Raw genomic sequence first — 24,410 nt, forward strand, 5'->3', positions numbered from 1 at the left:
TATGGGAAACTGTGATCCTGTTCCAGCCTAAGTCTGACTGAATAGTAGTCAGATTTTTTGGAGAATCATATCTGTAACAAAGCTATTTATATGGGCAAAATTGTCTTAACACGGGAGTATTTCTAAGAAAACCTTTTCTCAGTATAGCTTATTCTCAATACAAATTCTACTGGCAAAAGAATTTCCTTGCCAGAATAAATAACCATCTTGGCTAAGATGGTTAACCAAAATAGCTGTACCAGAAGCTAGTCAAGGATGGAGTGACTGGGAGTACAGTTCAATTTGAATCCATGCTACCATCAAAAGGGAAAGTCATACTTGCTAGTCTGGCTAAAAAGTAATCTGGTAAAACCAACCAACCAACCCAACTGATCAGCTTCTGGTCTGCTGAGTGTAGCAGCAAGAGTGCTAATGCTGCAAGGTGGGGAGCAGGAATGTGGACCTAAAACTGGCTCAGGCTTCTCATGAAATTGTGCTGTAGTGTAGACAAGTAACCTTAAGACATGGTTACAAAATTTCTGTAGTTCAGGTCTGGGCTGCTGGTGAGGGGCAAGTCCTGCCCTTATGCTCTGACTTGGACCAGTGCTAATGGTTATGCAGCTGCTTAGTGAGCTGTATCAGGGAAGTGATCCTGCTGAGGGAAGGGTGATGTTTTCCACCTCGCTTGCTCTATCTGCCCGAAGACTAGCCCTTACAAAGGGGGAGGCAGTGAGGAGAAATGCAGCAGCATCCTTTTAGGCACCTGCATGGATTTTTCGTGCCATGGCCATGTAACCATTCTGAAGTTTTGTTCAGTGTTTTGTTCTTGTTTACAAAACCTAAAACATTATGGTTTTACCTCATTTGTTCGAAATAAGTCCTCAGTTTATAAATAAGTAACCCGCCTATTGGTATGCAGTCCTGCAAATATTGCGTTGTGAAAGAAAAATTGTCAGCACTCTTATCTACCCTACACGTTCTCTTTTTCTGCAAAAGCTTATGTGCTTGTATTTTCTCAAGTAACTACTTTAAAGCAGTAGCATGAGAGTTTGGAGACACTGGTAGACTGGAGGTACCTTTATTCCTAAGCTGTAAACATCTGAGGGTTTTGTTAAAGTACAGTAGTTATTAGAGCTTTCAGGTTCACCACATGTTAAATATGCATATGTCCCTAAGAATACTCTAATCGGAGCAGTAAGGATTGCTAGATCAGCATATCAGAGCATTCTGGAGGCTCATCCCTGTACTGTACATGGAAGGGAAATGCTGAGTTTATATACTCAATATCAGCACAGTTGCCTAACTAATTTTGAGGAGCTAAATTGGGAAGAAGTTTGAGTTGATGAGTTCTGGGCGGGATGATGTGGGGGTGCCCTGCTTTTACCTGACCCGGCTTTGCTTCTCTGTGGGGAAAGTGGGGGCTGCAGGGGACAGTGCTCCTTGTTTTCCTTCCTCAGCTCCAGCAATGCTGGATCTGGGCTGGGAAAGGGGTGAGGCTCCCTGGTGTTCTGCTCTCTCCCCTTTCCTCCAGAAAACGAAGAAACGGAGGGAGGACACTTGCCACCACCTCGGACTGTGATGGGCACAGGATGCTATAGTGTGAGATAGAATCACAAACTTTTTCCCATCTCTCCTCCTCCTCCACTGATTCATGCACACATCTGAAGTCATATCCGTATCTAACAAAAATGTGTGATCTACAGAAAGTTTTCGATGTTTTAATTACCTGAATTGTCTTTTAGAAGGAAAGTAATACTACAGTTGGTAACTTGCAGCCTTTATCAGCTTGTGTTCAAGTCAGCAAGAAATAATTACTCTATCAGTTACTACTTTTTAAAGACAAAGGAACAGTTCTCGAGACTGAAGTAACAACCGTTATTAATTAATAATGTTGTCATCCTTGTTTCTATTAAAAATTAGTCAGGGTCTGAGTTCTCTCAAGAGTGAAACTCAACAGCGAAGTCTGTTCCCACACTGTGTGAGATGGAAATGTTTGCAAGGACTTAGATTTTGCTTCTGTAGCAAGTATTTACAGAACTCTTCAGATCTACTCATAATTAATGAAATTCAAACTGAGGAATTTATTGAAGGAGAATCCTATATCCGAAGTATCTGCAATAGGGACAGGAATGTAAATTCATTAAGACAGGTGATTAAATGTTATGAAGTTTACTGCTGTGCATACAATAGGAGGAAGATCTTAAACTCATTCTTTCGGCATATTGTGTGGCCATGTTCTAAGTTTCCCAGAGCGCACAAAATTGCATGATAGGCTACCAGTCTAGCTTCTTTGGAAGCTCTTTTATTTGCTACCTATTTTTACAGTTGGAGCTCTGGGTGGTGAAGAATGTTAGAAGCGCATTCCACAGAATGTAGCCATTTCTTAGGTGCCGGTGCATTGCAAGTTATCTACGATGGCAAAAGTATCTTCCTTTTCCTGAAAATGTTTTTAAAAACAAGTACTGATTTTATTTGTATTCAGTATCTTCAGAATAATTCCTCTGCAATTCAGGCAGCTGTGTAATGCTCAGCAGAGACTATAATACTAACATTAAAAAAAATTTTCAAAAAAAAAAAAACTCCACCTCTAGTTATTGCATATTCTAGTCCCCTTCTGTGGGTGATCAGAAGCACTTGACGGGAGAAATAAAAGGGTTATGCTTGGGGTGATCGAAAGCTGTGTTAGATACAGGAATTGAAAGCTGAGCCTTAAGCTGGAAGAGTTTTGTTTTATTCACGTCTGATTAGAAGCCAAGACTGGCGTCGAATAGTTTTCCACAAATCTTTTAATTCTGCCTCGCCTCTAAGGTAGTCTCAGATCTGTGGACTCTGTCAGTTAGTGCTCTTATTGTTTTAAGTGATCCACAGTAAGTGCTACTTACTTGAAATTTCAGTATTTAACTTACCTTGTGTTTGTTCTGTGGTTGGTCTGTGCTGTTGGTGTGGTGAGAGTGAAAGAGGCTGGATCACAAAAGTAAAACTTGATGAACGATTACATTAATGCCTTTTGAAATCTTGTCAATGTACATGTTCAGAATATTCAAGAGGAGACTTAGTCACAATCTGGTCTTCCAGATATCTTCAACCCCAACTAATTAACTTACCTGGATTATGAAAATCTTAATTTCTCAAATGCCAGTGCAGTTGATGTATTAGTATTTCTGATAGTAAAATATTGGAGTATTGTGAAAGTCATTAAGAAAAAATAGCTCGAGAGAGCTAGGTTTCATGTCACATCAATAATTTAGCATTAATAGAAATGGCATTCTTTACAGATACTGGAACTGCTGCTGACTGAGCTTAACATTGCGAAGACAGACTTTGTATCAATGTATTTCCTAATTTGAACGTCTGCCTTTTTGGTTCCTTGGTCGTGTCTCATACAAACACTTAAAAAGCAAGCTTAATTTCTTTTTCTGTTGTAGGATAGAGTTGCTCTGAAGGGATCTGAAAAGGGGTGGAAGTATATTGGCAGCCTCAGAAGGTACAATAGAAAACTCAGTGATACAGAAAGGTGGTGTGCATTTGAAATGAAAATGATTGGAGATCTTCTGTATGTGAAGCGTAATTAGCCTCTAGATGCTTTTCAGTAAGATACCATTGAAACAGTACTAAAACTTTCAGTTGTTTGTGAATTAATGAAATATATGTGAGTGTTAGAATAAACTTTTACCCCAGAGCGCACGGTTCCCCTTTCCCCCTCCCCCCCCCAAGGCGGGGGGACTTTTCTCCTGGGACATCTTACTCATAAACTATTTGGGCTATAACTTATATCTTCTGACGTAGCTGTAGGACAAAACTGCAAGAAATGGATCATTATCCTCTTTTAGATTCAGAGCAAGCATCCACAAAGTACAGAACAGTCATGAGAAATAAAGGGGGGTGATTGTTTGCTTTTTGGAATGCATGTGCAACTTCATGACTCAGGATAATTTTAAAGAAATATCTTTTAATTAAATATTGCATTTTACACATTGTCAGTCTGGAGAATGTAGAAGCTTTGCTGTTCTAGGTAGACTATATCTAACTGATTTGAACAATGGCAATATATGCTTCATTATTACATAGTAGGGGTAAGTAAAGAAATGTGTTGTAAGTCCACAGTGATATTCATTTTTAAACAAGTATGTTCTTCCCTCCTGTGTTTTTGCTGTTGTGTTTTTAACTGTTTCTCTGCCATGTCCTGTAACTTGCTGATACCTTTCTTACATAGAGAATTTAAAGACAAAATTGATGGAAAGTACACCGTATCCCAAACTGGCAGGAGTCTTGGTTTCTTTTTATAATGCATCGGCCTTTAGCATGTTTCTGCTTTGGTTGCTATATGTATTTGGGGGAGTTGCAGCAATGCTTGTCTTTCTCCAGTAAGCTTATAAATGGAGTTGTCTAGTTTGGGGAATTGAGTATTATGCTGAAATTTGCTTGTAACTGCGTCAATTTTCTTCTGCTCTGCAAGGTAAAATTACTTTTTCTGCAAAACTCAGCCCTATGACAGTTTACAGGATAAATGGTTCTTGGGAGATGAAGATTTGATTGTCTAAAAAGGCCTAATTATGTTCCTTTGTATATCTGTTTCTAGACTAATGCTTACAGTATTCATCTTGTCAAATGCTACTTCATTTCGTGCACATCAGTGACAGTCTGGTGCCTGACTCTAGTTTCCAACTGACTTAATATTAAGGGAAATATTCTTTGCTGTGAGATCATTTAACTAAACAAAAACATTTATTTTCATCTAAGAGCTGAAGTGCTGCTTAACTGTCATGTCAAAACAAGTAGTAAAGCAATTTGAAATCAGTCTTACTTGAATTTATACACATTATCTGTTGGGGCTTTTGTCAAGATGGTTACCTTGAACACTGAATTGAGAAATATCAGCTCTAGTTATTTCTCTAAACACTGCTTGAGTGGCTGGGAATGAGACTCGTTCATGAGAAACTGAATACGGCACAGTAAGTAGGTGTTTTCGACGGCTAGGCAGTGCCTTGCATATGAGCTTTCTGAGTTATTTTAGCCCTACTTATGCTGGACTGCTGTCAGGCCTGTGGCTGAAAGCCCTCTGCAATCAGTCAGTGTTTCAGCCAGCTCGGTTTGCAGAGCATTAGCTCTGCAGTTTGCCAGCACCTTGATGTAAGGCTAGCAGAATGAACTCAAAGGTGTGGGTCTGCAGGGTGTCGCATGCAGAGGTGGAACGATTAGAGGTGTTATTGCAGAGAGTCAAACTGTAGTATCTGCAGGTTTATTGGGCAAAGACTGCCAGATGTTTCTTAGTAAAGGTGTATAACCCTGCCACAGAGCAAAGCAGAATGTTATCAACTGCTGCTGATATCACTCTAGGGAAACAATTCTTTGACCCCAAATCTATTAATGATTTTTAACCAGAGCAGGAGTAGACGTCTGAGAACTTTCTTAGCACCAGTTTTGAGTATCAATGCATGCAACTAATTAGCTGATCTCTAGCTGTGGAAAGATTGTTGTTTTGGCAGGAGCATGGGTATGTGTGGAAACAGCAATGCTAAACTCTGTGACAGAGGAGAGGAGAGAGGAACATGATTATTTCTGGAAGCTGCAGGCAGCCAGCTGAACTTCTGTAGAATTTTCATCACCTTCCTGGGAACTGAAGTCAGATACAAAGCATCTTAATTGTGCAGCTCCTTCCATAAATTTACCAAGTGGTATCTTTTAAAACGGTTCTGGTTCAAGTGTCCATTACTGTTTAAACAAATCTTTTACACTTACTTTTTCATATGTTGCAGGAATTATTGCTTATTCATTGGTAGTCTCATAAAAAGCCTTTCTGAAAACACAGAATATGAAATGCCATTGTTTTACAAGGTTTTGTAATGTGTTATTTGTGTGGTGGCATTACAGATTAGAGTCAGCATGGTAATATTCTTATTTGCTCATTTTTACAAGATGCTGAAACTTAGTGTTGGACCCTACTTTAAGGACAATTGTTACCTGTCTTATTCTCTGTTCCTGTGCAAACCTTTGGTCTTCTCTCCCTGACTAATTACTTTCTGCGCAAATACTATTATCCTCCTTCATGTTGCTTGTGCACCTTGCCCTGACAAAAAAAGACCTCCAAGTGTTGTATTACTAAATACCTATTACTGCGCTGTTTCTGGAGGATTAAATCTCCTTTCACCGCTAGCCAGAAGCGTATATACTCTTAGGAAGAAATGCATGGCTGCCAGAAAGCAGAAAAAGCCTTAGTGCTTCACTGGAAACAATATAGAAAGATGGTAGACACAGCTACGCTATATAGTTTCAGTGCAGCAAAAAGAATCTAGTGGCCAACTTGCAGCTTCTTATGTTGGTGGGCGGTACAGCAGCGTAGGTGTAGGACAGCACTGCTGCTAGCTCTATTCTGAACACAATTTTTCTGCAGCAGATTTAGAAAGGTGATGAGGAATTCCTGTTGGCAGGCAGTGAAAACAACACTATTAATTCTAAAATTCATAAAGATGAGCTGTGTGGACTTTAAGAGAGCAAGCAAATATTGCCAATGGATAGAAAAGAGGCCAGAGAATTGGGTAGGTGAAGCTAGATGAAAGCTTTTTTCCCTTTAGCGTCCTCCAGTGGTCTACAGATCAGGAAAATCGGTAAAATATATGCATCGGAAAGGGATTTTATGTGGGAAGATGTTTAAATTTGTTTGCAAGGCAGCCACGTGTAATTGTGTCCTTTCTGTAGAAAGGCATCTCAATTTCCATTTAGAAGGGGGCATTGACTATTTTTGAAGTTCTGTAGTGCAGCTTTAACAAAGGAGGAGGTTTGGTACTTGAGGGAAACAGCATTTTGCAAATGGTATGATTGCTTATTTTAAAATGAAAATAATATAAATCAATGCTAAAGTATTTTTCTTGCACTTAAGTGTTTTGATATTTCAAATCGGGCATGCCGTTTCTCGGAACACTTCTGTCCCCTTGAAGGTACAGGCTAGAGATCTGTGCTGACACAAGAGAAAGAGCAAAATTTTGAGCTTGGGAACAAGGAACCTTGGGCAAAAGCTACTGCGGCCAAGAGCCAAAGGCTGCTATGGTAAAAATTGTCCCTTTTGGGATTTGTGAAACTGGAAGGTATGTAAAATATGATAGAATGGCCCAGTTAAGGACACTACTGCCCTTTTCCAGTAACAGGATTTTGCTGTAGATGTACGTTTATTTGCCCCTTTATTTATAAAGGGGCAAGTTGAGGGAAGGTCCTTACTTACAAATAGGGACTTGTGCTCTTGTCTAAAAAAGCTGTTAGCCAGTTTCAGCCTGTAGAAAGTAGGGACAGAGCTGCTGAGAAAATGCCTTGCTTTGAGCTGTCTGTCTCCAAAAGTTGGAACCTAATTTGTGAGACCCTGTAACTGCTTTTTTTTTTTTTTTTGATAGATTGTAGGAATTGTAGGCTTATGGAGAGAGATGTGTCTTTGAGTGAATGACTTGCATGGGACAGTGGGCAGATGTCAGTTTAGGCTTGTGAACTACCAAACCTTGTTTTTTAAAGGTAATTAAGGCTTAGAGGGGGGGAAAAATAGTGGTAAGAATAATGAGAAGAAATAACAGGAGGAGTGGCCTTACCTGCTAAGCAGCAGCTTAAAATAGAGCACTGTAAATACTCTTAACCTGCATGACATGCTACTATACCGCGGAAGAGCAAAAAGAGAGAATCGGTAGATGTATTCAGAAAGGACGATTAAATGTCTCAGGCTTGGAAAGCAAAACGTGTCTATCCTTAATTAAGGCCACTGTAACGGTATATGGTATTGCCAGAAGTGATGGAATAGTATAGGACAAAAGTTAAGAAAACTACAAGCTGGTGAAAGTGGAATCTTCAGCTTTGAAAGGAGGGAGGCTGTGGAGAAGCATCAGGAGAAAATTCCAAAAAATTGTTCTTATGTTAAAGAATCAGTGAGGACAATGTGACAGTAAAAGATTAATGATACATCTGGAAATAATTTATAAAGAGGCAGGGGATTAAAGTCAAGGGTCTGAGTTGTTCTAGTGGATATCCTCTGTTCTTAAATCCGTTAGATTATAAGAAATTGTTAGTTGGGGACATAAAATTGAAAATAATATTTTATAATTTGACTGCAGAGAGTCACAATAGTGTTTGGTGCTCATGCTCGAGTGCTCCAAGCTGGTAGTTTGTGACACTAAGGCTGGGTCAGCAAAAGCACAGCATGTAGGTTGGAGTACTCTTCAGACTGGTATGATGATGCAAATAAAATGTTCTGTAAGTAAAGTTTTTGTAGGGAAAACTCTACCTATAGAAGGGTGAAAAGAGGAGACAAAAATAGCGTGCTCATTGTGTGCTTCAAGGCACAGTTCTCTCAATATAGTCATCTGCCCGGCTTGTTTCAAGCCTTGTCTTTTTGGTCACTTAAACATGGAAGCTTATTTTCATTTAAGAAGACTTAAAAGCACTCTTGGTTGTGCCCTTTTGTTTTTGAACAGCTAGCAGAAAGCTTTACTGCTTTGTCTGAACTCTCAAATTTCATAAAACATAAGAATTTTAAAATTAAACTACTACAAAACGTTTATTTTCTCATTTTTGGCTACAGTTAAAAGTGTTTGTTAATTCAGAAGGACCCTGTACCAACTCAGTTCTGTCTTGTTGGGTTTTCCTTTAGCATATCCAAGCTGGCATCTCAATTTTCGCTATGTATGAATAAATAGCTCTGGTATCCCTTCTGTCTTATGCACAGGTGTACTTCATTTCTTTGCCCTTTGATGCTATCTATATCTTACCACAACACAGCTGTTGTTCTGGTTTTGTTTTTAGCTAGTGATGCTCTAAGAAGGGAAGGCCCTTCTGCAAATAATGCCGCTGTGTGATCACTGTAGTGAAAAATAGTTCAGGAAGCTAGCCTAGTAAAAAAATCTTTCTTCTGTAAGGTTAGTTTTCTGCCAGACTGGCACTCAATCTGTGCAGTTGCTCTCCTTCCAGAATCTGAAAGCAACTCTTCTGGCCGTGATTGAAAGCAACTCTTCTGGCCACCACCTTTTTCAGACCTCACCTTTGACAGAGGGAGGAAATAGATAAAAGGTGTGAGGAGGCAGTTCTGAAGTAAAGCTGAGAGGAAGTATGAGAAAGGAAGGATTTGAAATGAATAGCTAATCATTAGAGAGCAGAAAGTTCAGTCAAAACCATTGGAAAACTGTTAGCGTTCACCTGTCGATGCATAAACTGCATCTTCTGCTGCTTTTTCTTGTCTTCAGTCTGTGTTCTCCCTGTGTAGTCTCCTGACAGTGCAGGAAAGTCAAGGTTTGGGGATACACCTAGCCTCATCTTGATCTAGGAACTGTAGGCGTGAACAGGCAGTATTTACTGTTTTGTAAATCCTTGGCTATAGGAAGTTTCCTGCCTGAGTTATTTTCTGAAATATTACCAGTCAATTGGCTGCGAGCTAGCTGTGAGTTATCTCCTGAGACAAGTGTTAAGAGGGATCCGAGCTGAACGTTAGTAGAACCACAGCTGCTAACCTATTTGTTAGAATAATTCAAATGAGAAGGGCAATATTAGGGGGAAGACACACACGGTTCGTTTTATTAGGAGTGTGCCTAAGCCGGGGGGGAGAAGTTGTTTTGAAATGTGTTTATGTAAAAAAAAAAAAAAAAAAAAAATTGTTTTCAAGGTGGCTTGTTTCATTGTTTAGACACATCCCGAGTGATTCTTTGTGGGTAAGGTGTACATAGATGCAACTTCACTTCAGAGCTTTCTACGTTCATTGCCTTTTTTGGTTGCCTGCTAGGAAGTAGACAATAGATCTAATGAAGGGTTGTAACAAAGACTTCACTGTTTCTACAAGAGCATAGATCAGCTATAAATAATGCATTGTATCAGTTCTTATTGTAGAGAAGGCTTTTACTCTTTAGAAATCTTTCTCTTTGCTGCAAGAGAATATAGCAAATTCCTTTTCAATATTAAGCAGCTTTTTAAAAACGAAAGTATTGACAACTGGCTTGTAGTGCTGCTTCCTGATACTAATAAGAATTTCTGTTCTGGACTAATACAGTTGCAATGTGTGCTTTCTTAGTTAAGGCTCCCTGGCCTTCTGCTGAAAGCATAGCTCAAATAGGAAAAACAAACTTTGGGTCACTATGCTTATCTCAGTCGGGATTAAGTACAGCATTCAACTTAAATCAGAAGTCCTTGAACTACCTATTGAACTTCTAAGGACTATATAAACTCACAGAGTAAAAGCAGGACTGTGTATTCAAAGTAGGAAGTTTATGTGCAGGAGTTAAGTCTATAAACTAGTTTAAAGTGTTACTTGTTTCCTGTTTTTTTTTTTCCCTTACTTTGCAAAGGATGTCAGCTGCATCAAAACTTGAACTGAAGAATGTGTAGTGGCAGTAGGTCTACTCTGCAAAGCTACATGTTGTCCCCAGGCTTACGTATTTATGCTAAAAATGAGTAAATAGCATAGAACTCTAAGCAAATATATTCCAGACTTCATATTGCCTAAGTGGAAGTTGTACGTGTGCCCCTAAGAAAAGGTTACTCAGTTTAACAGGAGATAAGATCTTCCTTGTGAAGAAATAAAGAAAAAGCCTTGGAGCCTATTGAGTTGAATTCTGTAGTAGTGCATGGCAGGAGGATGTTCGGTAGCGTGCAGTGCCCCAGGGTTGAGACTTGCCTGGAGGGGCCCAGGGAGCCCTGTGCTTCCTTGGAGAGATGGTGTTTGATGTGGATTTGGGGGCGGGGGGCAGAACTGCAAAAAGCAGCAGTAACCTCTGAAGAGCAAGAAGGCAGATCAAGAGAGGCAGCAAAGAATGCTACTTACAAGTGTAGGGAAAACAGGTGGATAGCAAAACAGAGTGACACTTTGGTGACACTGGAGGATTTTGAATGTTATCCTATAAAAATTAGGATTTAAAAGGACCTTATGAGATTGTCTACTGTCCATTGTGTGGCACGTGCTTTCTGTTCCCGTCCTCCAGTTTCAGCAGCAGTCCAGTTTCTGAGATCTGTCTAGTTCTTCAGGAGATCCTTTATTGCCCAGTTGTCTTGCCTCAGGGACGATAGCCATCTCTGCAAATGAAGTCTTGCCTACCCACCATGCACATGGTGAGCAAATGATGCCCTTCTCTGATACAACTCTGTGTTTGGAGCCAGTCATCAGACCGGTCTGTGTTCTCACCTTGGGCTGGCCTGCAGCTCCTGATGTGGCAGTGCCTGGCTTTCTGGGGCTGTGCCTGCCCTTGTCCTCCTTGCTGTGGGCTCTCACGAGGTATCTGCATCTGTCTTCAACTGCTGACCTAAATAGACCTCTTCAGTGCTGAGAAGCAGAAAGACCACTTTCCATGCGCAGTCTCGCATCATCTTGCTGCAGTTGATGCTGTTATTTCTTGTTGCTGTATTCATGTTTGTATGTTCTAGTATCATAAAAATGTGATGCTACTAGCCTGCGTTCGTTTTGTTTGTCTGTAATATGCAGATCGGTTGCTGTAGAACTGCCTCCCTAGTCAGTTGATCCCCATCTGTTACTTCAAAGTACTTTACACTGCCTCTTTGAATAGTAGAATACTTCTATTTTCAGACCTCTTCTCCAATTTTTCAAGACTACTTTGCATTGTAATTCCATCATCGTATACTTTGTCCCTGCCAGCTTTGTCTTATCTGCAGATTTAATAATTACACTTCATTCCACTTCGTAAATGTTTTGGCTTTCACTTTTGAACCATCATGTGGAAAGTAGGCTTATCTGATTTAATTGGTGTAATATAATTTAAAATGCTTTTTTCATTGAGAGCTTTTGCAAAGTTTAATAAAACTGGGTTATCTGAGTTATGATGGAGTTTTCTTCAATAAATTTGCTTGTATGAGGGACAGAGCTTTGACTCTGGATACTCTGAACAGGTGCTTTTCCAATGCTGCAATAGCTTCTGCTGGGTCCTTCATTCCACTGGATTCACATACCCTTAGAGAGAAACACCATGTCAACATCCCCTCTCTCCCACTATGTTCTTGTTTTGTGTTCTTCAAAAAAGACTGCTATTTCTAACTGTAAGAACTTAAAGGTCCCCCTCATTTTTATGAATGAAAATGGTGCATTACAGATGCAATAATATAATTCTGCAATAAAACAGGCAATTGTATATGAATATAGAATGATTAAGAGTTTTTTAATACTCTAGACCTAGTCAGAAACCTTTTCCATTATATCTCTTCCTTGCTCTGTTTGAAAGTGGAAGTAACAAATAATCTGATGGTTGAAATTGAAGATGAAAGCATTAAATTGTTGTCCTCCGTTGCAGTTGGTGTGTAATTTTAAGTCTTAGATAAACATCCCCCACAATTCTTTCTGCTTTGTCCAATTTAGTGAATGCCTGAGGAATGATTATGTGGTTCTAGTGAAATTTTTGAAAAAGATATCCTAAAAATTTGAGAATGAAAGTAAATTTCTAAGTAATTTAATTGTGCAATTAAAAAAGAGCTGTCACGATGGCTGCAGTAGTTGATTCCCTCATCAGTGTCTTGTATACAGATTTTTTTTTGTGTATGTGTGTATTGGGGTGATCTGAGAGTCCTGTTTCCTAAATCTTGCATCACTTGAGGTAAATGGGGGACAGGGGAATTGTCATAAAAGTTCAGATCTTCCCTTTTAGTTTACTCCTAGTAAATCATTGTTGGTGATAAGCTTCGTAGGCCTCTATATGTTTTTGAATGTCCTCTTAGGTCAACTTCTGTCTTCACATTATCAACGTTATCATATCAAAACAGATTTAGCCCATTATGTAACCTTAATATCCACAGAAATCTTTTAGAATTATAAATCTAAACGTGAGGGTGTAAGTATTTCTGATCTTAATGTGTTTGCATGCGTATGCAGTCTCTAGGCTGCTCAACTGAAAATAGAAAGATTTATACAAGATAAGCTTTGAAAATAAAGTCCAAGTATATGTGTTAACAGTTGTCTACTTCCCTATTTGCTTGTGTTTTCTGAGGCATAGTCTTAAGATGGCAGTGCATATTTCTCGGTTTTCCAAAAGGTGTAGCATGTTAAAGCATTACCTCTTCTTCAGTGGGCTGTGTTTTTAATTCTCTGTTTATGGTGCTGTCAAATTCATATATACACATCTGTGGGGAATTTTTATACTTGCCATATATATTGTTAAATCAATATACTAAAACTTTTAGTAAGTGATAGCTAATTTTCTAGAACATAGATAAATTCAATTTCATTTGGGTGCCTGATTTTTTTTTTTAGATTGATATATACACTATCTAATTATTATGAACTTTACTGTAAAGTTGCATACATAATCCAAAATTTTGCATTTGGTAACTTAACTGCCTTATTTTCATTCTTATTTCAAATGCACAAATAGCTCTTTTTAAGAATGCTAATGTTTTAAGTTTAGGTAACTGAATATGGTGGTCAGGTAACTTATCTGTCGTCTTCATGCCTGTTCGTTGTCCCAAGCTGTTGCTAAGCTCTGCCAGTATTGATAATTTAACATATAAATAGTAGTAGAATTTCTTGGTTTTATATTATACTTTGTGCAAATGATATCATGACATTTATGAAGATTCGCCAAACAAGCAAAAAGTTGAGAAGGATTTCTAAATATCGAATATTGCTTATAAATATCTTCCTTTGTCCAATGCATTTCCTAATCTGTTAAAAGTTCAAGCAACATTTGGAAGAACAGCTTTTTAGACTTATTGCAAGCTAATTTTGCCTTCAGAATACAGTAGTTGGATGGCAGTAGTTTCTGTGCTTCAGTATTGTTTTTGTAAAGCAGCACACTGAAAAATGTAATGATGTCAAAAAGCATTTTAATTATTTCTCATAATTTACATTTTTAAGCTTCAGTAGATTACAGTACACCCTATTCTAAATGATCTGTGCTACCAACAAAAGCAACTTTTGTTACATCTGACTAAATGTACTGAAAGCTCTATACACTTTTACACAAATAATTTAATCTAGAGGTGAGCAAAAGAAAAAGTTTTAATGCCTGTTGGAGTTGAAATTCATCACTAAAATAAGTTTTAGTCTCATAACTTGGTTATGGTCTCTTTTTCTTCCATTCCTGTTTTCTTATTTTATCCTATAACTGAATCCTGTATAAACTTCATTAGGACTGAATAAGCTAAAAAGTCAGGGAAGTTTCCTGTAGGTTCTGTGTGAATTGCTCTGATCTGTATTGTTAGTTGAAGTTTGGTTCATTTAACTATACTCAAGTATTTGCATTAAAGTTAAGTACATGCATGTTAATTCCACTAAATTTGAAAGGATTGTTTGCTGCTTTAAGAAATGCTTTGCTGAGTTGGACCCTGAATGACTGCAGCTTTTCTAGTATGGTTACAAGTCTAAGACATAGCCAGTGTGGAGAATTATGCCAAAGCAGACTTTATAGTGATATGACTGAAATCATACAAAAACTGCTTTCTAAGTATAGTTTGTCATTTCAAATTAAATCTCCAGAAGGCTTACAGTTGTAGTTTATTGTGAGCAAAGGAGTGTAGATTTAAGTTTTTACATAAACTTTTTTTTCCTTTTAGCTTGTTAAAATTCCCAAAGTTGATCTCCCAAATGAAGTACATAATTTTAACTTCTACTTGTCAAATGTTGGCAAAGATAATCCTCAGGGAAGCTTTGACTGTGTCCAGCAAACGGTCTCAAGGTAAGTTTTTTACTTAACATTTTCTTTCATAGCAAATTTAAGTAGATTCTGTGGCTTTGAATATGTAGTGGAAAGGTTTACCAGAAGCATGTTCTTAGTGATGAGCTGCAGTAGCAAATTAATTCCTAGCAAAAGCATGATTTTTTGCTAATTTTAGATACTTGCTTTTACATAGAACTCTTCTTGGTTTTGCTTTTTTTAAGTAACCTTTTGAGTCCTTTCTCACCTCTTGGTGCTATTTTTAAAAGTATTTGGAATTAAGCATCGTCCAAGCTAAACCAGATCCATTCTATGACCATATGTAAATATGATTATAGCTGGCAGCTAGCTAGCGTGCTGGCCATGATGGATAGTTGTCTTATTTTAAGAACCACATAAATCAAGAACCTCATCCATAATTGCATGACTATCGTGTTTCAGAACCCAAATGCAATACAGCAGTGCCTTGTCCTTGTTCATTTGAATTAGTAACAAAGTGAACAGTGTTAATGCCTACCTATTAGGCAAGGGAGTACCATGCTTTCACAATAAGTTTGCTTCAGCTCCTGGAATATGGTATTTACCTGTAATGTAGACAGTCGGGTGCTGTAGAACAACTGCCTATCCTGCTCGATTAGTAGCAAATTGCAGGCAGATTTTATGTATTAATCTGGGAAACTAATAGCAAACATCCATTTTTGTGTGTATCTGTGAAAGATGCTGTTCAGGTTCTTGGTCACAGGAGAGCTGCTGCTCTCGTCCTTGAAATAGGGATTTGTCTAGAAGAAGAATTTTGAGAGCAGTAAGAAAATGAGCTGATTTAATACCTCTCTGCCACCTAAGGTGGGGAGGTCTCTGAGTACCCTCATCTTCTTTCTACTTTTCTTGTATCAGTTCACTTCTACTATAATACAGCCTTTTTGTGAACTGATTTAACTGATGGAAGTGACAAAAAGCTGAATGGTTTTGTGTCAGACTAAGACACTGTTTTGGGGTGGTGGTAGGGATTAAACTATCTGAAAGGGGTCAGACAGCTGCTGAGGCTGGCACAAAGTAAGGAGCCAGAGTGCATGCAGAGAGTGAGAGAAGGTCCTGCTTCCTCTCTGTCCAATGAAGCAGTCCCAAAGGCCTGCTGCAGCAGCTGGTGTACTGAAACTCCTGCATACTGTTAGAAAACCTTTAAGTGGCCCTCAAGGGAACCATTGTATAAGATCTCTCATTCGTCTGAGAGAAATGGCATAAGCTACCATGTGTAGACAAACCTAATGTATAGGGATACTCGAGTCTGACTCAAGTGTTTCATGGAACCTCTGTGTGCACGCTTTCTTGTTTGCGAAGTAGTTGCTTCAGTTAAGCTAAGCTGAATTCATTGTGTAAGTGAAATTAAATTTAAGTCACTAATTCTCTGAAGAAAATGCCTATGTAGTTTTAATGTGGCTTTACTAATCTGCTTCAAAATCTAATTCATACTAGCCTTTGAGTCCCTTTGTAATCAACTCTCTGTACAAAGTGTAAAGATAGTACAAGACTTATGTGATATTATGTGATAATTATGTGATTATGTGATAATATGTGATCATATTATGTGATATGAAGCTTATAGAATCATAAACAGTTAGGTCAGGAAAGACCTCTGGAGGCTGTCTAGTCCAATTTTTTGCTCAAGGCAGGTCTAGTTTCAAAATTGTCTCGAGGTCTTGACCGCTCAACTTGTAAAAATATCCAGCCCAAGGAGGGAGATTACACAGCCTCTCTGGTCAGTGTTTAGCTGCTCGCACAGTGAAAAACTGTCTCACTTAGGTCTGAGCGTTAACGCTTCCATGTAGGTGAACGTGCTCTGTGTATTAGAATGAGTTGGTTTAGGAGCTAATCCGTGCTGTAGACTTCCCCAGTGGGGCCCTTTTTCTCTTACAGTTCCACTTGGAGTCTGGCCACTGCAATCTTGGAAGTGATAGCATGCCATGTATAGTTAAGTGATGTACAGTGCTTAAATGCTAGTTGATTTTTTTTTTTTTTCTTTTAAATGTTGAATTTGTATGAGGTGTTAAGACAGCGGCATTCAAAGAACTAGGCAACAGGTAGAGCTTGTGTTTTGGGTAAATGTGTGATTTGAGAGCAAGGCATAATGTCTAACAGCCTCTGTTTGGACAAATCATCACTGTAAATTCTTGAAATGAAATATTGTGCAGTGTAAAGGCTTGGCTTGATCCAGCTTTCTGACTTTCAGAAATAACCTGGTGGGAAACTAATGTCAAATCTTCCTAAACTTTTCTTTTTTGGAACCCTAACTGGAGAGTTTTAGGGTTGTTAAAAATGTTTCAGATTAGCTAAACCTGTTATCCTCTGTCTGATCAGAGTTATTTGGATGTTGCAATGGCAAGAGCAGCACAAAAGATTTGTTGCAGCTGTAATACTTGAGCCAGTTTAAATGAAGTCATTGTTCAACTGCTGCTCTCTTGGCTGAGTGTAGACATGCACTGTGTTATAACAATACATGTACAACTGACCCAGAGGAAATGAGGGTACAAAATTCTGGGGAGAACCCCCCTCTCCGAGTCAGTAAAACACAAACCCTCACCTTTTGGGAACTTCAGTAAGCAACTCTGTCCATGAACCACTGCTGATACCTGCTGCTTGTATGAATGCAAAGTATTCATTGACCCCGAAGAACCATATTATTTAAGAAACTGTTTCTGAAATCTAGTGCCTTTATTAACTCTATCAAAGAGGTCGCATCTGCCCTTAAATTTGTTCCAGTTGTGGATGTGTTGGGGGGGGGGGAACCAAGTGTCTCTTATTAAATATAAATCCTCACAACAACAGATAGCACTGAAGAATGTTTATGGTTAACCTATCAAATGTACAAAACAAGCAGAGAGAAAAGGGAACTTTTTTTTTTTAAAGAAAGAAACATGAAGAGAGACTGGCAAAGCAACAAGTAAAAATTGTGTTTTGCGAGGTGGCTGACTTAACCTTCTTCAACTTCTAGAGGATTTGAACATTCATAAGTGAGACAGACTACCTATTGACAAGCAGAGGAAGCATGTGACTTTCAAATGTTTACTTCATTAAGAGTTGAACATTATTTGAAAAGCCCTTAAGGCATAATGTGTGTACGGTTAGGATACCGATATAGCTGCTTCCATTCAGATTTAATTTTTATTGCAGTAGTTATCAGTACAGCTGCTATCACGAAGTTACTGTACATCTGTATATGAGAAAATTGTAGTTGTATTGACAGGTAAAATCGGTACAATTTGGGTGTTTGTGTAGAGAGGTTCTGAAACACTTGAAATATATTTACGTGTTAGCTAGCAGTCAAGAAATGAAAAACACTTCTCTTTGCCTGTTAAGACAGGCTTTAAAGTTTCTAATGCAACTGCGCTTCCAAACTTGAAATAGTGCTTGGCCTCAATTATTTTTTCAATGTTCTTATAGTTCTGGAGCCTCTCAACTCAGTTTCCTGGGATTTATACAGGATAAAATTACAGTATGTGCAACAAATGATTCCTATCAGATGACCAGAGAGCGCATGACCCAGGCAGAAGAGGAATCGCGCAATCGAAGTGCAAAGGTTATTAAACCTGGTGGACCATTTGTAGGTATGGTTGTATTCAATTTTCTAATAGATGGCTGTAAGGTGGTGGGGGTCCCCCCTCCCCCAATTCAGTAATTAATCTTGTCAACTTGTTGGCAAAGTTATACATTGAAAGGTCTCAATTTTAGGTAGCTCACCCTCACGTTGTAGATTGAGTCTCCTGTTGTTCCATTCAGACGTTAGCTCTTTTCCCTTCCTTCGATTCCTTATTCCCATGTTGCTTGGCTGTTGCAAATTTTGTCCGTTGAGATGAGTTTTTAACTTTCTGTACACTTATTCTCTTCAATAGCTAATGTTTTTGTAACAACACTTCTGAATAACTAAATACTGTGCTAACTTGTACTTAACTTGTAGAGTAAGAAAAAATTGGGAAATTCTCATATACAGATTTTTAAGCTTAATAGTTGGAGAAAACTGCTTTTCACGCATGCTTATGCTAATTAGGTTTTATTTAACAAGATTAGTTTTTAACAATAAATTGTTTGATGTTTAGCCTCATAGTTTCATCATTAATAAGCAACGGTTACTGTGAGACCATGACATTTTTAAATAAAAATGTTAAGTAACGTTGGAGTCCTCCTGAGGATTTGTAGTTTTCTGCAAAAGGAAGTCACCTAAACACTTCCATGGGGAGTCTAAAGTCCAGTGGAAATAGGCCTGACGTGAGGACTCCATGTTACAGGTGGACGTTATTCTGCGTACTCCAACGTACTCCACGTTACACTTTATAGGCAATGGCAGTCCTGCCCGCAGTACTGACGCGTACCCCTTATAGCGGTAACTGCTCTGACTTCCAGATATAAAGGCTAGACAGTTTCCTCAGGCAAAACTGAAGGTGACCCGACCAAAGGCATTTCTTGCTGTCTGCCCCACAGTTGGGTGTGAGGCCTTTGCTTATCCTATCCTCTGGACACTTGCATTCATTAGCCTTTGTAATGTGCAAGCAGGCTTTCACTTAACAGCTTTAACTGCAGTACTTCCTCCAGCGTGAACGTTCATGCCAGTGATGTTGCAACGCTTGCTCAATTTGCCTTGTTTTACAGCGGGGCGTTTTAAGTAGGCACCTTCATGGCTTCTGGAATACAAAACTAAATGTTTGTGACCTTGGCACTAATGGCATTGGACAAGGCATTTGTTAACATTAGGATGTAAAAATCACATCTGCTTCCCATGTATTATCTAAACTGATCTTTAATAGCAATTTAATATCTACCACTTTATTTTAAAACTTGCAATGGGATTGTCAGTTCTGTTTTACGTGTAAATCATTACATAATTCTCAGTGGTTGTTTAAATAGAACTTGAGGGACTATATTAAAGAAACAGAGTTTAAACACAGTAACGCTAGGCAGCCTTCTGGGATACTTTTTGTTTCAGAGTTTTGTGAGATACCTTGTTTCAGACTGGCATAGCTGAAGCTCTGATACCAGACAGGTCTAGTTGCTGTTGGGGCATGTGAGGGTTACTTAAGTGTTTTGATATGCAATACAGTATAAATTAGAAACCAGTGTTAACCATGTTAAGGTTTGGTTATGTTTTAAGTTAACTTTTCTAAAGTGATTCACAGACTTGGCAGTGTAGGTAGTATTCAAACACTTTCTTATCTGTTATTCTGGGGGTTGGGGGGGGGTATCTAAATAGAATTTAACTTGTCAAAATATTTATAATTCAGTTAAACAACTGACAGGTTCATACTGTGCTAAAAATGTAACCATGTATGTTTATATGACTCAGTTTGTTCTTGAAAGCTAGAAGGGCAAGGTCCAGTGCACATGTGTGCTTCTAAGAAAGGTTATAAAGCTTTGGTCTGCACTGCAAAATAAAACAAGTTTTTACTATTCCTGGGTATAGCAATACAAACACAGCTGAGTCCTATGTGTTTTGCTTCAGAAATGTCCTGAATTTCAAGCCCCTCTGATAGAGGTAGAGCTTCAGGTTTTCTCTCACATATTCATTAGTTTGACAACATGTGTCAGTTGCTAGTTTGAAGGAATGCCCCATTTGTCTCACCTTTCTATTAGATTGCAAGTAATTTTCACTGCAGTAATTTTCTTTAATGCTTTGGTAGATTGTTCTGCACCGTAGGCAGTGCCTTAGACATGGCTAGCTATGAGGAGAAGTTGGGGCTTTTTCCAGAAAACTCAAATTTAAGGGAGGCATTACTGTTTGTTTTGGATGTGTTGTTTACAGAGTTATTCCCCCAGTTGAGGGAGACAGCTTTTTAGAGTCTGAATGAGAATGCCGTTCGGGCTTTGTTTTAAAACTTCTCTGAACTAGGTCCCAAGAACTGTTGCATTTTTGATGTATTGTTTCTGACAAACTTGGTGCCATGTATGTGGAGGTATTGAGTAGCAGAGGTGAACCCTTTAGTTTGAAATGTGGAACAAATGGTAACTTGGGTGATTAATACCAAGTGTCGGTAGTTTCTTTAAGCAGTGATGCAATTATTTGTACAGACTCGGGCTCCGAAGGCATTCGTGGGGAACTTTTTAATTATGTAGAAGAGCTTTGCCTCATACTTTAGAGTGCTCTTTTTCTAAAGGTAGCCTGATTTTAGGGTATTCAGGGTTTGAGCCTACAAACTGGAAAAAATAATAAAAGCATCTATATAAAGAAATTAGTAAGATCTTCCTACAAATATTGCTCATTTGCCTGTTTTTTTTAATACTGAATATTTCCTGGTTAATTCCTAGCTTGATGCGTCTTTACTGCCTCTATATGCTAATAGGTCTTGATCTTAAAATGCTGACTAAATACAGCTTTTACAATTCATCTGGCTTAGTAATTTTTTTAAAATTACCTTGCTTGTCTTTTCTCATGTCACTTTTTTTTACTCTTACTTTAGGAAAAAGAGTACAGATAAGAAAAGCACCACAAAGCATTCCAGATGCTGCGCCTGAGAGGAAGAGGTCAACACCCATGAACCCAGCAAATACAATACGGAAGACTCATATAAATAACACCGTTTCTCAGCGACCGTACAGGGACAGGGTGATTCACTTACTCGCACTGAAGACTTACAAGAAACCAGAGTTGCTTGCTCGCTTACAGAGAGATGGTGTTAACCAAAAGGACAAGAATTCCCTTGCAGCTATCCTTCAACAGGTGAGACCATTGAGGTTTTTGTCAGCTTTTTCTTCTCCTGCTGTTCTTCTAATTGTAACTTTGAGGTATGTTGCTCCTGTATTTAAGCTAGAAAATGGTAAACACCGTATATGATGCTCTTCTCATTTAAGTTTTTTCCAATCAACTTTGACTTGCAGTTTGAGGCATTTGTATAAAGTGAGGGAAGGAAGGAAAGGCTGAAAGATTTTGGGGGTGTTCCTGTTTTGTTAGAATGTTAGGCAGTGACTAACTATTGTTAGCTCTTTTGCTCCTAATGCCTTTTTTCCCCTCTTTCTGTTACTTTGGAGTGCTTAATGGGTGACCATAGTTTCTCTCAGTTGCTTAAAACAATTCATCACAGTGCTTTATATTTCTTGTGCTGAGTTTATGGAGGGAGAAGTTTGGTAATCAAATAGATTGGTATTTCATTTGGATGTATTGGCCTGTAAGTGACACTTGACTCCGCTCGTCTTTCTGTTAGAATTGCAATCCTATGAAGGCTCTTTCAGCCTAACAGTAAATGAAAAAAGTGGTCAGTTTTTCTGAGCATAGTTGTGTTTTTTTTTTTTTTTTTTTTTTGCTATCATGTGAATTCTGTCTTTATGTTGCTTGGAAGCTTTTTTTTATCCAGTAGCTTTTCCAATGAGTGAGTTCTCCTTTGAGTCCAGTTCCATTAGTATCATAGGCATCAACAATTTGGTAAGTTTGTAGCATTATATAGGTGAAACTCTTAAACTCTGTATTCAAGAGTATCATATTTAATTTTCTACTAAAACAGCTCTGAGAATGCTTGTTAAGGGAGCTGCCACAACCTTATCTTATTTCTTAATGCTACCTGTTCCCACATATTGTGGCTGAATTACATGTGTATTAATATTTAAGGTAGGAATATTTCCTGTTTGTCTAAGCAAGTGTTTTGAAAACAAAGCAAGTAAAATTTAACACTTCTACAGTTTTGGCTGATCTTGCATTAAATTTTAAGTCATTGCTTGAGTATGTTTAGCGTTGTTGCTTTAAGTTTGCCCAGTGCAAAATGGTCATTTGTTTGATCTTGACGGTACATACAATTTAGTGAAAGCAATGTTCTTACGTGAATTTGAAACACTCAATTTATATTTTAAATTGATCAGCACATTTTTTGCATCCTCCAGAACACTGAGCTTTTAAACTTTCTTATGTCCCATTATTTCTGGCAACATTTAAGAAAACTGTCTTGGAACCTTTTCCCAGTATGCAGTGCAAAGTACTTGAAGGTACTTGGTTCGCATTCACACATTAACAGGATGGTTACAGTACCATAGCACTGCAATCTTGTAGGTCATAGGAGCAATGATTGAGCACTATACTATGAAAAATCATGCTCACCTTTCTCTTATCTTCATAATCAATTCTTTTGTAGAAATGTAAAGTTTGAAACTTAAACATGTTAAGATCCAATATGCACACGTGTGCTTCTCTGGGAATACTGTTTTAATTCTGTTTTTAACAAATTGCTGTTTCTGGGTATCTTATAATTTAGCAATGCTTGTTTGCAGTGTGTCAAAGAATAAAATTAAAATCAGCTCTGAGAATCTCAGAAAATACATCAAAATAAAACATACTTTAATCCACAAGCACGTATTGAAATCCTTTGAGCACCTGCGTTTACATTTTGAGCAAATATTTTGGAGAGGGGAAAAGTCAAAGCTACATAAAGCACTAGTTTTGTGTTCAAGAGTAATCTAGCATTTTGTCTGGGGTAAAAAGACAGACTGTTTTACTCCCAGGTTTTCTCTGAAACTCTGAACAGGTCTCAGATGAGGAAGTCTAAAACAACATTTTAGGCACCAGTGGTCATAAGGTTTTAATAGCTTATTTTACCATTTGGGTATAATTTTCTTAAGGAAAATAGAAAACCATTTAACTTTCAAAGGTACAGCAATGCACGCACATAGCCGTCTCATGAAATTGAATGGCTGTAATGAACGCTACGTGTAAAACTGAAGAATGGATCTGGGCTCGTATAGCTCTTCATAACTGTTTTAGCACTAAATTTTGTTTTCAAAACAGTTTGTTAGGTATATAAATGGAGTTACTTTTTTTTATCAGTAAATCTTTGATATGGCTTAAAACTAATGAGCTGGACAAATAATTCATCAAGAAAGATGAACTAGAAGAAAAAGTTTAGTGCTAGTTAGGTAATCACTTAGGAGTTTTGCTAGGAAGCTATCGTTTCTTGTGGCACCTCGTGCATCGCATGTACTAAGCTATGCGACTTGGTCACTTCCGAAAGACAAGCCACTTATTTGTCATCATTTGTTCTGATAAATAAAGCTGCTCTTGCTTGTACTACGGCAATTAATATGTTAATGGAAAGCATATGTTGTTCCAGTAATAGTTTGTGCTCTAGAATTGTTTATGACAGAGGATCCTGTTTGCACAGTATACCTATATGAAACAAAAGAGCAGGAGGCTTCCTCCTGAAATTAAACAAAACCAAATTTGGATTTGGAAGTACATATTCAGGCATCTCAACCCATTTAGTGCAGTGAAAACTGAAAATGTTGCTGTAGTTTGCCTTGATTCTTAATGCTGTATTAAAGACAAGAAAACAGAGTTAGTGTTTCGGAGAGCTTTTTCACAGAATACGTTTCCTATATACTTAGAGTAATTTTGGATTCACTTAAATTTTTAGATCCAAAATTGACCATGTTTTGAGAATCAGGGCCTATTAGATGAGAGCTACCTTGATGAAAACCATCTACAACCTGGAAAACTGTTACTTGCTTTTGTTTTCGGCTTATATTTAGCTCTCCAGTATTAATCTTACTACTGTAGTTGTTAAGTATACAAATGTATTTAAGTATAATAAATGTATTTGCTTTTTAAATGTCTGCCTGTAGGTAGCCAACTTGAATCCCAAGGATAACTCTTACACTCTGAAGGATTATGTGTTTAAAGAGATTCAAAAAGACTGGCCTGGATACAATGAAATAGATAAACAGTCATTGGAGTTAATACTTGCTAGGTAAGTTGAGCTTCCAGGGGAAGGAAAGTAGCAACCTTTAAAACATGTCTGCTGGAAAATGAGTGTGTGTCTTCCCAAATAATGAAAGAATTATGACACAGACATTTTTGCC

General features: G+C 38.1%; 1 protein-coding gene across 5 annotated transcripts in view; it reads left to right on the forward strand.

The window, feature by feature from the left end:
* The window catches only part of LOC138064086 (RNA polymerase II elongation factor ELL2-like), a 50,472-nt gene that overhangs the window by 14,577 nt on the left and 11,485 nt on the right, over positions 1–24,410 (forward strand). For 2 of the 5 annotated variants that reach the window (XM_068924989.1, XM_068924988.1), the window contains exons 3-6: positions 14,488–14,609; positions 18,027–18,190; positions 21,032–21,291; positions 24,174–24,298. In XM_068924989.1, coding sequence (XP_068781090.1) covers positions 18,106–18,190; positions 21,032–21,291; positions 24,174–24,298 — 470 coding nt within the window. In that variant the 5' untranslated portion in view covers positions 14,488–14,609; positions 18,027–18,105. Of the gene's footprint in view, positions 1–3,404; positions 3,464–14,487; positions 14,610–18,026; positions 18,191–21,031; positions 21,292–24,173; positions 24,299–24,410 lie in introns of those variants that run through there. The other 3 variants (XM_068924991.1, XM_068924992.1, XM_068924990.1) reach the window with 3 other exon arrangements.

This window comes from Struthio camelus, chromosome W, assembly GCF_040807025.1.
Source record: "Struthio camelus isolate bStrCam1 chromosome W, bStrCam1.hap1, whole genome shotgun sequence".
Lineage (NCBI taxonomy): Eukaryota > Metazoa > Chordata > Aves > Struthioniformes > Struthionidae > Struthio > Struthio camelus.